The sequence below is a fragment of the Nycticebus coucang genome, chromosome 8 (genome assembly GCF_027406575.1).
Source record: "Nycticebus coucang isolate mNycCou1 chromosome 8, mNycCou1.pri, whole genome shotgun sequence".
Lineage (NCBI taxonomy): Eukaryota > Metazoa > Chordata > Mammalia > Primates > Lorisidae > Nycticebus > Nycticebus coucang.
This window is the reverse complement of record NC_069787.1, coordinates 26843769-26856719: the sequence shown is the minus strand read 5'-3', so window position 1 is coordinate 26856719 and position 12951 is coordinate 26843769. Positions and strand designations below refer to the sequence as shown.

General features: G+C 40.6%; 1 protein-coding gene across 16 annotated transcripts in view; it reads right to left on the bottom strand.

Annotated features, from left to right (window-relative positions):
* Positions 1–12951, bottom strand: part of FOXP1 (forkhead box P1) — a 616360-nt gene that overhangs the window by 31052 nt on the left and 572357 nt on the right. For all 16 annotated transcript variants that reach the window (XM_053600815.1, XM_053600814.1, XM_053600806.1 and 13 more), the window contains 2 exons: positions 12488–12575; positions 446–529 (listed from right to left, as the gene is read on the bottom strand). In XM_053600815.1, the coding sequence (XP_053456790.1) occupies positions 446–529; positions 12488–12575 (172 nt within the window). The remainder of the gene's footprint in view (positions 1–445; positions 530–12487; positions 12576–12951) is intronic.

The window sequence follows — 12951 nt, the reverse complement described above, 5'->3', positions numbered from 1 at the left end:
TGACTATTCTGGCACCGTTTGCCTCCTGTATCTCTCCTCTGTTACTGTCAGACGAGACTACGGCTTGCTCATTTCTCATAGATGGCGTTCTCTCTGCTTACTCATGCTGAAATGCCTCTTTCTTCTGCTCTCCTGGTTTAGCTGCCTTCTTCTGCATTCCCACCATTCAGAAAGATTTTCTTTTTCCAATGAGCTCTCATTATATATCTTAACACCTTGGTTTAACACCATTTTGTCCAAAAACAAGAGCTTGGCTGCTCGGACCTGTGGGTAAGGACCATGTTTGAACCACTCTGTATGTCCCATCACGCCCAGCATGGTACTTCCATCATAAAAGGGAACTGGAAACTGTCAACTGATTTTAAGGCCTTTGACACCCCAAATCTGCCACAATATGCTGCTCTCCCATTCTGTTTGTTCCCGGGGGTGTGGGAGCAGGACTTACAGGCTGAGGGGCGGCTTTGGGTTCGGTAGACTTCACATGCAGATGGGTCATCATGGCTTGCAGGCGTTCTTTGTCTTTTGCAAGCTAGCAGGAAGAAAATGTTTTGTTATTGCTCTGAGTAAAGATGCATGACTCTCTTAACACCAGAAATGACACATATTCCAAATTAAACTATGGCACCATAGCACATGACAAAATCATTTTCATTGCTTAATCCTTTTTGAAATCTATATGACCACTGCCAAACTCCAAGTCATCAGAGGTGTTGGTGAGATGTCTCAACACAAGATGCATTCGACTTTAACTGGGAAGTTCTAGACCTGCTGGCACCAAGGAGTCCCATGGAACAGACAGCTAAAAGACAAATGTGAATCACGCCTATTAACCAACCTTATTCACGAGGAAGCCAAAGGAAGATGAGCTAGGTAGCTAACACTCATAAATTCATCTGTTGTGGTTGTGGAAAAACGCTTAGCCAGATGGATACATTTATGCAAAATTAGCTTCATCTTTCTTAACAGGTAGGCATAGATTAAGACAATGCTGGCAAGTGATAACAGCAGGAAAGAACAGGATATGAAGGCTCACAGGTTCCCATTTCCAAAAGAGCATAGAATAAGCTTATTCATTCATTTACTTAATATTTTGAGTACCCACTATGTGATGGTCTCATCTTAATAATTTAAGTCTCCTTATTCTGTACAAAAATTTATCTTCTGAAGTCAGAGGAGTTTCTAACTGGATACACATAGTAGGCACTCAAATACCACTTATTGGGAGCTACATCCTTTGTGTTTAAGCAATCTAAGGCAAACATGATATTTTCAATAGTTTGAGACAGCTGGGCATAGGGGACATATGATGATTACTTCTGTAAAAGAAGTGGGAAAGATGAAGTGAAGAGAACAGCTGTGGCATTTAGGGAAAATGTAGAAGAGATTAATGAGAGAGAGGAAGACAGAGAGTTATATACAGAGTTTTAGTTTAATACTTTTATTAAAGTATGCCTAAAATACTGCCTTAGAATTGGGGATGGACACATTCCTTTTACTTGACAAGTAAGGAGCCTGAAATCCTTTAAAACCCCATTATTTTTTGGCTCTGCGCTCGTAGCACAGTGGTTACGGCACAAGCCACATACACCAGGGCTGGCGGGTTCGAACCCAGCCTGCTAAACAACGACAACTGCAACAAAAAACAGCCAGGCGCTGTGGCAGGCACCTGTAGTCCCAGCTACTTGGGAGGCTGAGGCAAGAGACTCGCTTAAGCCCAAGTGTCTGTGAGGTTGCTGTGAGCTGTGATGGCACAGTACTCTACGGAGGGCCAAACCAACCAACCAACAAAGTTTTTGTAAGTCTAAAATTAATCTAAAATAAAAATCAAATATGCTTCACCTTTTTAAACAAAGTTATTTTCTACTGTAGGAGAGCAGTTTTAGGAGTCGAAGGAAGACAGAGAAAAGGGAAAGGATACAAAGGAAGAGGAAAAACTTTCAGCTTATCCTAACCAGATGATTCAGACTCAAGACATATCACATTTGACTTTTTCTTCTTGTTCCCTGTGGTTAAAGGAGGAATAAATTAAAAAAGAAAAAAACAAAACAAAACTCTTACACTGTTAGCATTTATCTTTCAACAAACAGGAAATGAAAATGATACCATATTAGGAGTCACTTTATGTTATTCATCCTCTGTTATTTAGTAAGTTATTGAACAGACAAACTCAAAGATTCTCTGACCACATAATGCTAAAGGAATTTAGTTTTCCCAAGTGGATCAGAATAATTAAATTGTTGGAAATGGCAATTTTTTATAGTTTTTGTTTTTCATGTAAGTGCCTTAAGTTTTTTGGTGTCAAAACTAAAATATTCTTAAACTAAAAAAAAAAAAAAAAGTTTCGTTTTAAGTTATCATGGGGCAGAAGAAATTCAGGCATTTTTTTTTTAAACAAGTACTAGTCTGCTATGCTAAAGAGAGCAAATTAGAGGGGGAGAGGTGATATTTATGCAAGAGTCTGCTGAATATTAATTGTGACTTAATTGAGGGTAAACACTGTTGATGTAGCAATTACAAAGACTAAGTTTGGTAAAAGGAAAATCAAAATCCTTAGCATCCAAAGAAATCATCTCATCCACTTTCCATCCAAAGGTCTGCCAGCTGACCTGTACTGGTCAAAAGTGGTAACAACTATGTTGCAAACACATACCTAGAATCTGTATACACAGACACATCTACAACCCTGAATATAACTGCCATAGGGAACATTTTTCCATGAGAACATTGCTTGGAATTCATCATCCATTTTGAAAATTATCCAAGACCCTCAGTTCTACCGCCCTAGTCCTGCTTTTTTAAAAGATGGGCAAGGTTATACAAAAAGGCAAAAATCCAACATTCTGTTTTTGCTTATATAATAATGTATAATATCATATTCTTGGATAAATTTTAGACTTTTAATCAAGTATAGCTCTAACAAGAACTGTTTTAACCATTAAAGAAGGAAACCTACCAGATTCACTGTTTTTTTTTTTTTTAATGGCAAAAGGTTATAAACATTCACACTTATCAAAACCTCATACCCTAACAATGGTTGTCTTGCATTTAAATACTAGTTAGCCCTTCAAAAAGCTTTCATAGTCTTTATTACTTTTTATGCCATCATCCCATGAGCTCACCATCCCCATCAATTTTCGCAGCATCCTTTCATTATTAAAATATGAGAACACAAACATTTAACATTAGCAAACATATTCCAGCATTCCCTCTTAAACTGTGAATCTCAGGAAAAGCAAAGAAAAGGGGTTTGGGACATCCAGTCTGAAGGTCAACTAAAAATTTGGTTGGCAACTTTGAAAATTTTTTGATCTGTGTATCAAAAGAGAATTAGTCTCTTCAAGCTTTCCTGGTGAGTATGGAATGAGAAATCTGGCACAAAAGGGACAAAATCGGGCTACACGTTAGAGAAGGCTGCTTGTGTTTGGGATGTTTCATTCACTAAGTTTGCTCACCGATTCCGTAGAACAATGGTCCAGTGAAAGTGGCTAAGGATATGGGCACAACACTCACACAGTGCGGGGTTCATATTCTGGCGGGGAGAGTCTGAGCACCTTCTGCAACCCTTTTAAGTATCTAGTTTCTCCTCCTAAATATGGAATAATCATCTCTGAACTCTGAAGGGTGGCTGTTCTGAAGATGAGATGAGCTCTCACACATAACAACCTTAGCAAAAACAACTTCATGCTTACTGCAAAAATTACTAATTTTTTTTTTTTTTAAATAAAAGTAAAATCAGTTTAGTCTATCTAGACTTAACACTGGCTGAGTGTATGTTTGGAATCAGGATCTTGTTGAACAGGGTTCAATGGAGTTTGCAGTTCGGCTAACCGGAAAGAGAAATAATTTTGGTCTTTTAAAGAATGGAACAGAAAGCATAGGAAAGATGAAGCCTGCTTCTTATAGATTAATCTCTTCCGTTCTTACTGTGTCTTCCTCTCATTCTGGAAAATGCTTTTCTTCCCTTTAGCTGATACAGGTCATCCCCTCTTATATTACCCATGGCCTCAAATCAGGCTTTAGATAGTCCGCCCTGTGGAAAATCGGAATTTGTGTATTGCTCCAGACCTGCTGGTAACTGCCAAAGGCTAGCAGTTCCATTCAACATCTTCAAAGACAGACACCAAGGAGATCAAACTCATTCTTTTAGCAGAGAAAAACTTGGTTTGGGGTTCATTTAACATCATCATTTTCTATGTTGTCAGGAGGACTAATCATTTTAAGGCCAATTTGGCGGTTCTCACTCATGAGAAACAAAACTCTGCTGAAATAAATGAAGGTTTTGCATGCGTAAAAATGGTGGCAGTATTGACGACAGATGAGAAGGGGCCAGGCCACGCATGTGGTTTCACAGAGGCAAAGGTTGCTATGGCTATGTCCAGTCCTCCAGGCCTATCCTCATGTATTCTAGGAAACTGAGGGCTGGCAGGGTAAATGTATCTGACACCTGAGGACAGGGCACTGGGAAGGGGCAGAAGTAAGACGGGAAACCTGGTCATACGGTTCTTGGTCTGACTTCCCCACACTGGTATGATTCTAAGAATCATCTAGTATGAAAACTGAAAACATAGATCTTCATCTCTCTCCCCACGCCAGTGCTAAAATACTAAGGGTGAACCTCCATGGGAAGGGTAGGGGCTCTGTAGTTTTAACTTTAATTCTTCCCATACAATGATGATCTCCAACATGGGGTCTCACTCAAACTTGTTGAACCCAACACTCCAAGAGAGGGACCTGGAAGTGGGTATTTTTAATAAAGAGTCCAAAGTGCCCAAGTTAATCAGGTAAGTTTGGGGAATATTACTCTCTTAGTACGCCTTAAGCAATGGCTGTACAGGTTTCCTCAGGAGTTTTAGACACAATAATGATCTGAACACATTAACGTGATACATGTAGAGTGTATCCATTAGTTAGGCAGGGGATGTCTAGTTACATAGTTCTGCAAAGTACATCTGATCAAAAGAAGAAAAACAAGGGCAAAAAAGGGCAGTGAGTAGAAGGAGAACTCTGATCCCTCCAACAGACTAAGCCATTTACCCAACAGTTATTTTTGACCCATTTTATCAAACTATGGTTTCAAAATTCAGCAATGGTGAAAACGTGTATTAAATGATGTCTTTCACACCAACTGTAGCATGCAGGTGGTAGGCAATACATGGCTCATTTCACCCCAATTGAAGAATTTCCCTACTTTTACTGTATTCTGTCACCATCTTAACATTCCTTACATGTTATTATTAAAGACTCTCTTGACATTTAAAGCAGACGCACACTAATACTCAGTCATAGTCTAGGAATTCTAATGCTCCCAGAGTTAGGCAGGATTTTAAATTACGAAAAATAAGTATCTTCGTTTTCAAAGTAGGATGTGGAAGTGAGACACTCTTCTTTTTTTTCTTGGTTCTGCTCACAAAGTGGTGGCAAAGTAAAGCTACGATGATGCTGTGAGGACCTCTCTTTTCCCAACATGCATGGAGCTTGTTCAGGGAGAGTCAGGAGGCTCTGCGAGCTTGCTGTGGGAAGAAATGTCCTGAGTATTGCCTGGAATGGGGTTAGAAAGGTCCAAAGGGGGATATGTTACTGATAATATATTTAAAAATATATTTAAAGTCTAGGAAGCGGTGTGATTACGAATAGCACCACTAATGGCAGAGTAATCACATGTAAAGTCTGTGCGGTAATTGATTTGTATTAGGATTAATGTCTCCCTCTGCTACTGAAACTTGTGCACTTTTCTCCCTGCTGACATTTTCTTAGAGCTTACGATTACTCTCGTGTAGCTGATTTTAAAAACTTCAGAGTGCTCCCAGCATCGCTGAGCTCCGGCCTTGCTGTCTTGCCACAGATTGCTCAGGAGAGAGCTCACGAGGCAGAGAGGAACATGGCCCCATAACTGAAGTTAAAAACCAGCAACTGGCCACTCCTGTGTGTATGCAGAGAACCCCACAGGGCCACCAGGACCCTCTGGGGTGAAACCTTGACACTGCACCCTATAAAAGGAGCATAGCCTACAAAGGCTGGGTCAGCCCCCAGCAGGTTTTGCCCCCTTTTCACCACTAGATTTTATCAGGCCCTGTAAGCCTCAGTTTCCTCATCTGTGTGTTTGTATGCAGGAGACCTGAAAACTCTTCCTTTGACTCTAAGAGAGCAGTGATTGTTAAGATTACCAGAGAGTCAGCAATACCTTTTCAAAGAACAAGAAGAAATACTACAAGAAAAATGCTCATTAAATGCAATATTCAGACAGATTTCCAAATGTTACATTTCTCTTTTTAAAAGTGACTCTTACAATCAAGGAAACAGGGTGACATTTACTCACAGAGGGATCCCATAAAATGGGGGAGTGAAGCAACTGGGACAGTGCCCTGGCACATGACAAGAGCTTAACGTGGTTTCTGAGCCGTATGAAAAAATCACAAGCAGAACACAGGGCATTCCACAGGGCTGTCCCCTACATAGCCAGTGAATGTGTACCAATCGGTAGGGTGACCAGCTCATCTCCATTTGCCCAGTACTTCCCCAGGTTGGAAATGGAAAATTTCAACTCCCAGGAATACGCTCAATCCCAGGCAAGCAAACTGGGATGGTTGGTCTGCCTGTTTCACATTGAACAGATAAATGCATTTTAAAAAGAACAATATATTCCTCCACTACACTGTTCCCTCATCCTCCAACCTAGGCAAATTCTACAGAGGCTCCCTCAGACAAGAATGGCCTTGCTACCATCACTGTTCCCCAACACCCCCTCACTCTGCCTGGCGGGGACGTCAAAAGCACCCTGTTTTACTATGCTCTGTGATACTGGAAGGAAGGGGCTGCCTTGCTTCTCTGTACCTGGTGCTTTGAAGACAATAGGTGCTTGGGAAGTAGCGACTAAAGGAAGAAAATCATGAAAGAATAAAAGATACACACACCCTTCTACTCCCATCTCCTGCCAGGAAGATCAAGTTCAGTTTGGTTGATTCCTTTTTCCCCTGACTGCTTCAATACTCATAATAAAGGATCTACAGGCTGTGGGTGGTGGGAGTTGTGGTAGTGGTGATTTACAGGGGTGGGGTGGGCGTGGGGTTTGCAGAATGCCTGTCCTGAGCCCTGTCCCCCAACACATGATGAAAACATTTCTTTTCCTTCCCATCCTTCCTTTTCTCCTTGCTTCCTCCCTCCCTCCCTCCTTACCTCCCATCCACCAGAGAGGATATACGTGGGGTCATAATGAAAATTTTGAGATACACAAAAGTCAAGAAATATAAAATCGACACAGACAGAAACAAAAGAAGCCCCTCCATGCAGCACAGATAAGCCCAGCAAGTTGAATCAGAAAGGACGCCGCCCACTGTGTTTGTTAGAAGTGAAATAACGGACCATAACACAGTCTGTCTCAACACTTTTGTAGTGATCTAGGTATGGCAGTTTAGCCATGTCATATGGTTACAGAACAGATTCAAACCAACATATGTGATCAGAAAGATATATCTACGCCACAAATATCTGAGCTAAGAGAGGTAAATTCTGTCAGACTTTCTTCTCTTTGTGTGTTGAATTGGATTGTGTTCCCTTTTCCCAAAATGGAATTACGATTCCACTTTTTGTCGTATCTCATCCATAGCTTAGGTTGGGAGGGCTCACAAGCAACATACTACCCAAGGGAAACTGGAAACCAGTTTTAACCCAGGAAAACTGGATTAACTTGGATGTAAGTCCCTAGGTTCACATCCAGTGGACAATGGGTGCTCAACTATCATGGAAGCTTCAAGTGCTTCCTTATAATCTTAGCTGTGGTATTTTGAGTCCTTATAATCTCGACACACTTCCAGTTCCTGTGTCTCTGTCCCTCAGTCCCAGGAAGGGTGTTGGAAAGGCCATGTAAGGTCATGCACACTGATTATGGGAACTTTCTTCCTCCTCCAGTTCTAACTCATCCCCTTGTCTGTACTTCATTGCAAAAGAATTCATCCAAAGAGAACTAACAGATAAAATCTTAACACATTCCCTGACCTCAAAAAGCCAAGCCATTGACCCAAATGATTTCTCTGGTGTCTGTCTTGCTGTTAGCTGTCTGTGTACAGTGTAAGGAGCTCACACATTACTTGGCGTTTATAATGTTGGGCTCCCAGGTAACAGTTGGGTTAACTCCCATCTGATCCATTGGTAAAATGTAAAGAAGTTATTCAGAAAGGCTCAGAATGCTCATTAAGACATCTTTGAGACTCTCCCTCCCTCTCAAGGAGACCAATAAAAAGTTCTAACAAGAGAACAAAATTAACCAACCATTCTCTGTTAATAAGCTATACCCAGCAGTCCACTGCTAAGAACACATTCACTATATATTTATATATCTTCCAACAAAACATTTTAAAATACAGAGGTATCTTGCCTTTTGAAATTGATATGTCTATCAAAACTCTGGTTTTGTAAATCAAGTTGCATTTTAAATACACAGGGACAGGACAGTTCTTTTTTTTTTTTTTTTAATTTGGCTGGGGCTGGGTTTGAACCCGCAACCTCCGGCATATGGGACCGGCACCCTACCCGCTGAGCCACAGGTGCCGCCCGACAGGACAGTTCTTAGGCCAGAGCTGATGAGGAAGGTCTATGTCAGATACCATAACACATCACTGTCATTTCCATCCTGCCTGAAATCTCACATTAGGGTCCTAAAGGCTTTCCGTTTCATTCCAAAGTAGTGTTGTCTAGATAGCTCTAAGAAGGGAAACATCTCTAGCCACTATCCCCTAAGGCTGGCAGTTTTTTTGTTTTTTTTTTTTAATTGCTTCTTATTCTTTAGGAAGGTTTGATTGATAGAGCGGAGATCCACCAAAGGCCTTCCATTTGGGGTCAGATAAAAGGTTTCTGGGGTTGATATTCAAGGTGGCTATACAGGACTGCTCTCAAGGGACCTTCACCAGCTGTGGGTGCTTCAGGAGCTAACTGACTTTGCCCTTAAATTCTCCTGTGGAGTTGTTTTATGATGACCTTCTAGGTCAGACACAATGAACTGCCATCAATGTATACTCTAAGATCCTATTTGGGCTCATTGGATTTGTTTTTACAATAGGGGCAATGTGGGGTCTCTATCAGGTGTGAACATCACTCTGGGCGGGGCGGGGGGGGCTATCAAATTCAAGATAGTCAATGGTAATTTTATAACAGACTCTGAGAGATGTGTGGAGCATCAGGTATTTCCTGTACTGGGAAATGCCTTCTTTAAGGGAAAAAGTAGTAGGCCCTGGGTCAGTCAAGTACAGGGGACCAGCCTGAGGCTGAGATACGGGGGATGATGCAACAGCGACCGCACACAGAGGGGCTGTCTGAGCACACGTGGCAGTAGCCTTGCTGCTGCAGGGACCTCCCTGCTCCCACAGCTCAGGTTCTTTGGGCACAATGACTGGGAGTTAAATGAAAAAACACATTTCTAGACACAGGTGCATGAAATGGCAAACTGACAGCACCAACAGAAAGGCTGGACTTTCTAGGAATCCAGCTTTGAGTATAACTGTATTGTGTCCCCCAAACTAACCCTTGATAAAGGCTTCTCTTAATTCCATCTCAAGGCAAGGGTTCTGAATACTGCAATACTGAAAACTGTTAATGGTTTTTTGTCTTTTTCACCTGCTTGAATAGTAACGAATGGATATACAATCTGCTTTGGTTTAGACACTTCCAAGGATTACAACCCTCTTTAGAGTAAATTTCTGGTGTTTTCAAGAATCCACCAGTGTCATCTCACAGTGGACCGTATCATTGAAAAACTATTCTGTAGTCTGTTTTTCCTTCTAGAATGTAAGAATGAGGAAGTCAACCCTGTCTGTTTTAATCACTGTTGTACTCTGTGGTGGCTCCAGCAAGGTTCCTGCTATGGAAAAGGTTCTTAGGAATGTATGCTAAAGAGATAAGTGGATGGATGGATGGATATCCCCTAGTCAGCCTTCCATGACCCCAAGCTTTGGAGAACCATACCTATCAGAATTAGCCTCTCCTGTCTTCCATTAAAGCAAAATTCCCCAGCAAAAGTATTATTTAGAAACAGCACAGGTAGCTACTGCGCTGTAACTTCTGGCCAGCTCATCTTTGATTTCTACTGCGAGTTGAAAATCCTGCCTTCAGTTTGATTTATGGTTGAAGGATGAAAGAAAATCTATGAATAAATAAAATCTACAAATAGCCAAAGAATCCTTCTATTAGTCTGTATTACTTTTAGACCACACCTACCAAAAACCCAACACTGAAGCTGCCAGGAGATAGCCTTGTGACTTACAAGTGACATAATTCTCTTTCTCCTAATCTGTCTTCATGGAGGGTGAAAAATAATTTTAAAAATGGAGAGGCTAGGCATGGTGGCTTATATCTGTAATCATTCTTAGAGGCCAAGGTTGGAAGATCATTTGACCCCAGGAGGTCAAGATCAGCCTGAGTAAGAAAGAGATCCCTATCTCTACAAAACCCAGAAAAATTAGCCAGGCATGGTGATGCACCCCTGTAGTCGCGGCTACTTAGGAGGCTGAGGCAGGAGGATGGCTTGAGCATTGAAGTCTGAGGCTGCAGTGAGCTAGGACAATGCTAATATAGCATGGGCAACAGGACTCTGCCTCAACAATAATAAAAAAAAGTCCTCCAGTTCCCAACTATTCTTGACTAGCTAAAAAAAAAAAAAAGAAAGAAAGAAAAAAGAAAAAGATATTCAATTCCTGAGTAATTAACAATGGCCCAATACTCAAATTTGCAGTCTGGAATGCCTATCTGGATATGCCATGACAACTCTGGTAAGCAATTTATTTTAGACCATCATTAAGAACTTAGTTTTATGAAATAAATGCTAGAACTTGCATCACTTTATAAATAACCATTATCAATATATACAAATTCAGGAAGTAATTGACATGTATATAGTGTATGTATTCTGTTGAATCCAGATTTTCAAGGCATTACTGGCTTTAATCATAAATGAACACTGAATTAAATCTACTACTTTTTTTCTTTTCAATAGACACGCTAAATTTAAAAATGTTTCCAAAGACATAAATAAAATTTGGGAGATTTTATGATGTACTTTTTTTCTGTACAAATATCTTACTATCCTAATAAGTTTATACCCAGTTTGAATGGGAAAACACTAACTAAAGAAAATAACTTTTAAGAAAAATCTTACTAAAAAATGTAATGTGTCATATAGGATAACTAAAATCCTTTCTATCTTGGGAAGTCACAACAAAAAGTTTAAGTGTGTTTTGGCTGATTTTTCTCTGCAACTATTTGAAGCTGTAAATGACTTAACTCGGTAAAATTCCAAATGTAATTATCTTCTGTACTTAGCCTAGGGCTCTCCATATATCTCGGCATTGCTGTCTTGCATACAAAATAGGCTTGTCGATGGCTAGTAACAATATAATGTACAACATTGTTTTAATTTCCCCTAGTCGGCTAACCTCTTGCCTGCACTAAACCAGACAGAGAAAAAGCCACAGTGAGTCATCAAGCACTCAAAAGCATTTTGGAACTCAGCTGCATAAATGGGGTTTGCAGGGTCAGGCTTCTGCAATTGTGCATTTGAATAATCTCTGTTTCTGACCTAATTTTTACTTTTAGAAACTAATTTTCTATTAATTATACCAAGAATGGAATTACTGTTAAAATATGGTGGTTTATCAAGTTATACCTGGAAGTAGAACCCATCTTAAAAACGTCCCCATCTCTCACAACTGGGATGCCCAGGAAAAGATGCACAAATTTCTTTTCCCTAGTCATAAATTACATGCAACACAGCCCGATGGATTTCCAAATACTAGACTGATTATATATATATGTGTATATATATATATATGCAGAAACATATATATACACACACCATATATACATACACACACACACATATATATGTGAACATGTATTTAAAATGTGCCCAGTGACCTCTCTGCATCTCTGAGTGATGGAGAGAAAAGAGGACAAAGCAAAATGAGGAATGGACCCCCTTATAAATCCTATTGAAACTTTGGGAAACAGCTTTCCTGTGAGCTCTCTTACCCAGCCTTGGTCTGCTCACTCTTTCTCTCCTCATTCACACCCATTCTCTCCTCATCACTCCCCCACCCCACCCCCGCCCTGCCCAGCTTATCTTTCTAGCTCTGATTTAATCATATTAGCAACTTCCCGGGACTCAGACCAACAACAGATAGCCAGAAAATTAAAAGTAGAAGAGAGAAGGGAGGGAAAGTGAGAGGGAGGTAGAGGTGGAAAGCAGGAACTGAGAGTGGACTGCATACACACAGGCAGGTGCCCAGGACACAGGAGGGTCTGAGCAGCGGTTCCAAAGAGTGAAGGGAGGCGGAACTTGCCCAAAGAGGCAAAACATAAAATAAGATAAAGTAAAGGACAACAACAAGTTTTTGGACCTTCCATTCAATAATGAGTACATGGGAACTCATTACAGAACACTACAGAAATTTGGAATTTGAGGAATACTGGGAGGTAATATTAAAAATAAATGTGGTTTTACCTGTAGCTCTAACTGCTGTACAACCTGCATTTGTACTCTACATTGAGCTGTACTTCTATCGTCCAGCGCATGCTCACTGTTGAGATGTCTGCAACAATACATAGAAAATCATTAAGTGAAATGGAGAAACAAAAAGGAAAATATAAGTTACCAGGATGCTTAAGCACACACTAGGTAGCGGGGCTAGTTCCCAGTAGATAGTGGGTTAGGGGGTGGCCTGCCCTTTCCCGTCCCCATTGTCTGAGACTGTCATTTCATAGAATTGGGCACACTGTTATCACCAAAATAAAAGTCTTCCTGGGAGAAGTTCTGTAGGGCATCTGTGATGACCATTTACATATAAATAAGGAAGTTTAAATAATTAAGTCAGGGCAGCATTTCAAGACCACTGCAATGGGTAGCAATCTTGAGATCAGCCTACTAGATACTTCACAAGAGTCTAATTTGTAATGGAGTTGAAGAGG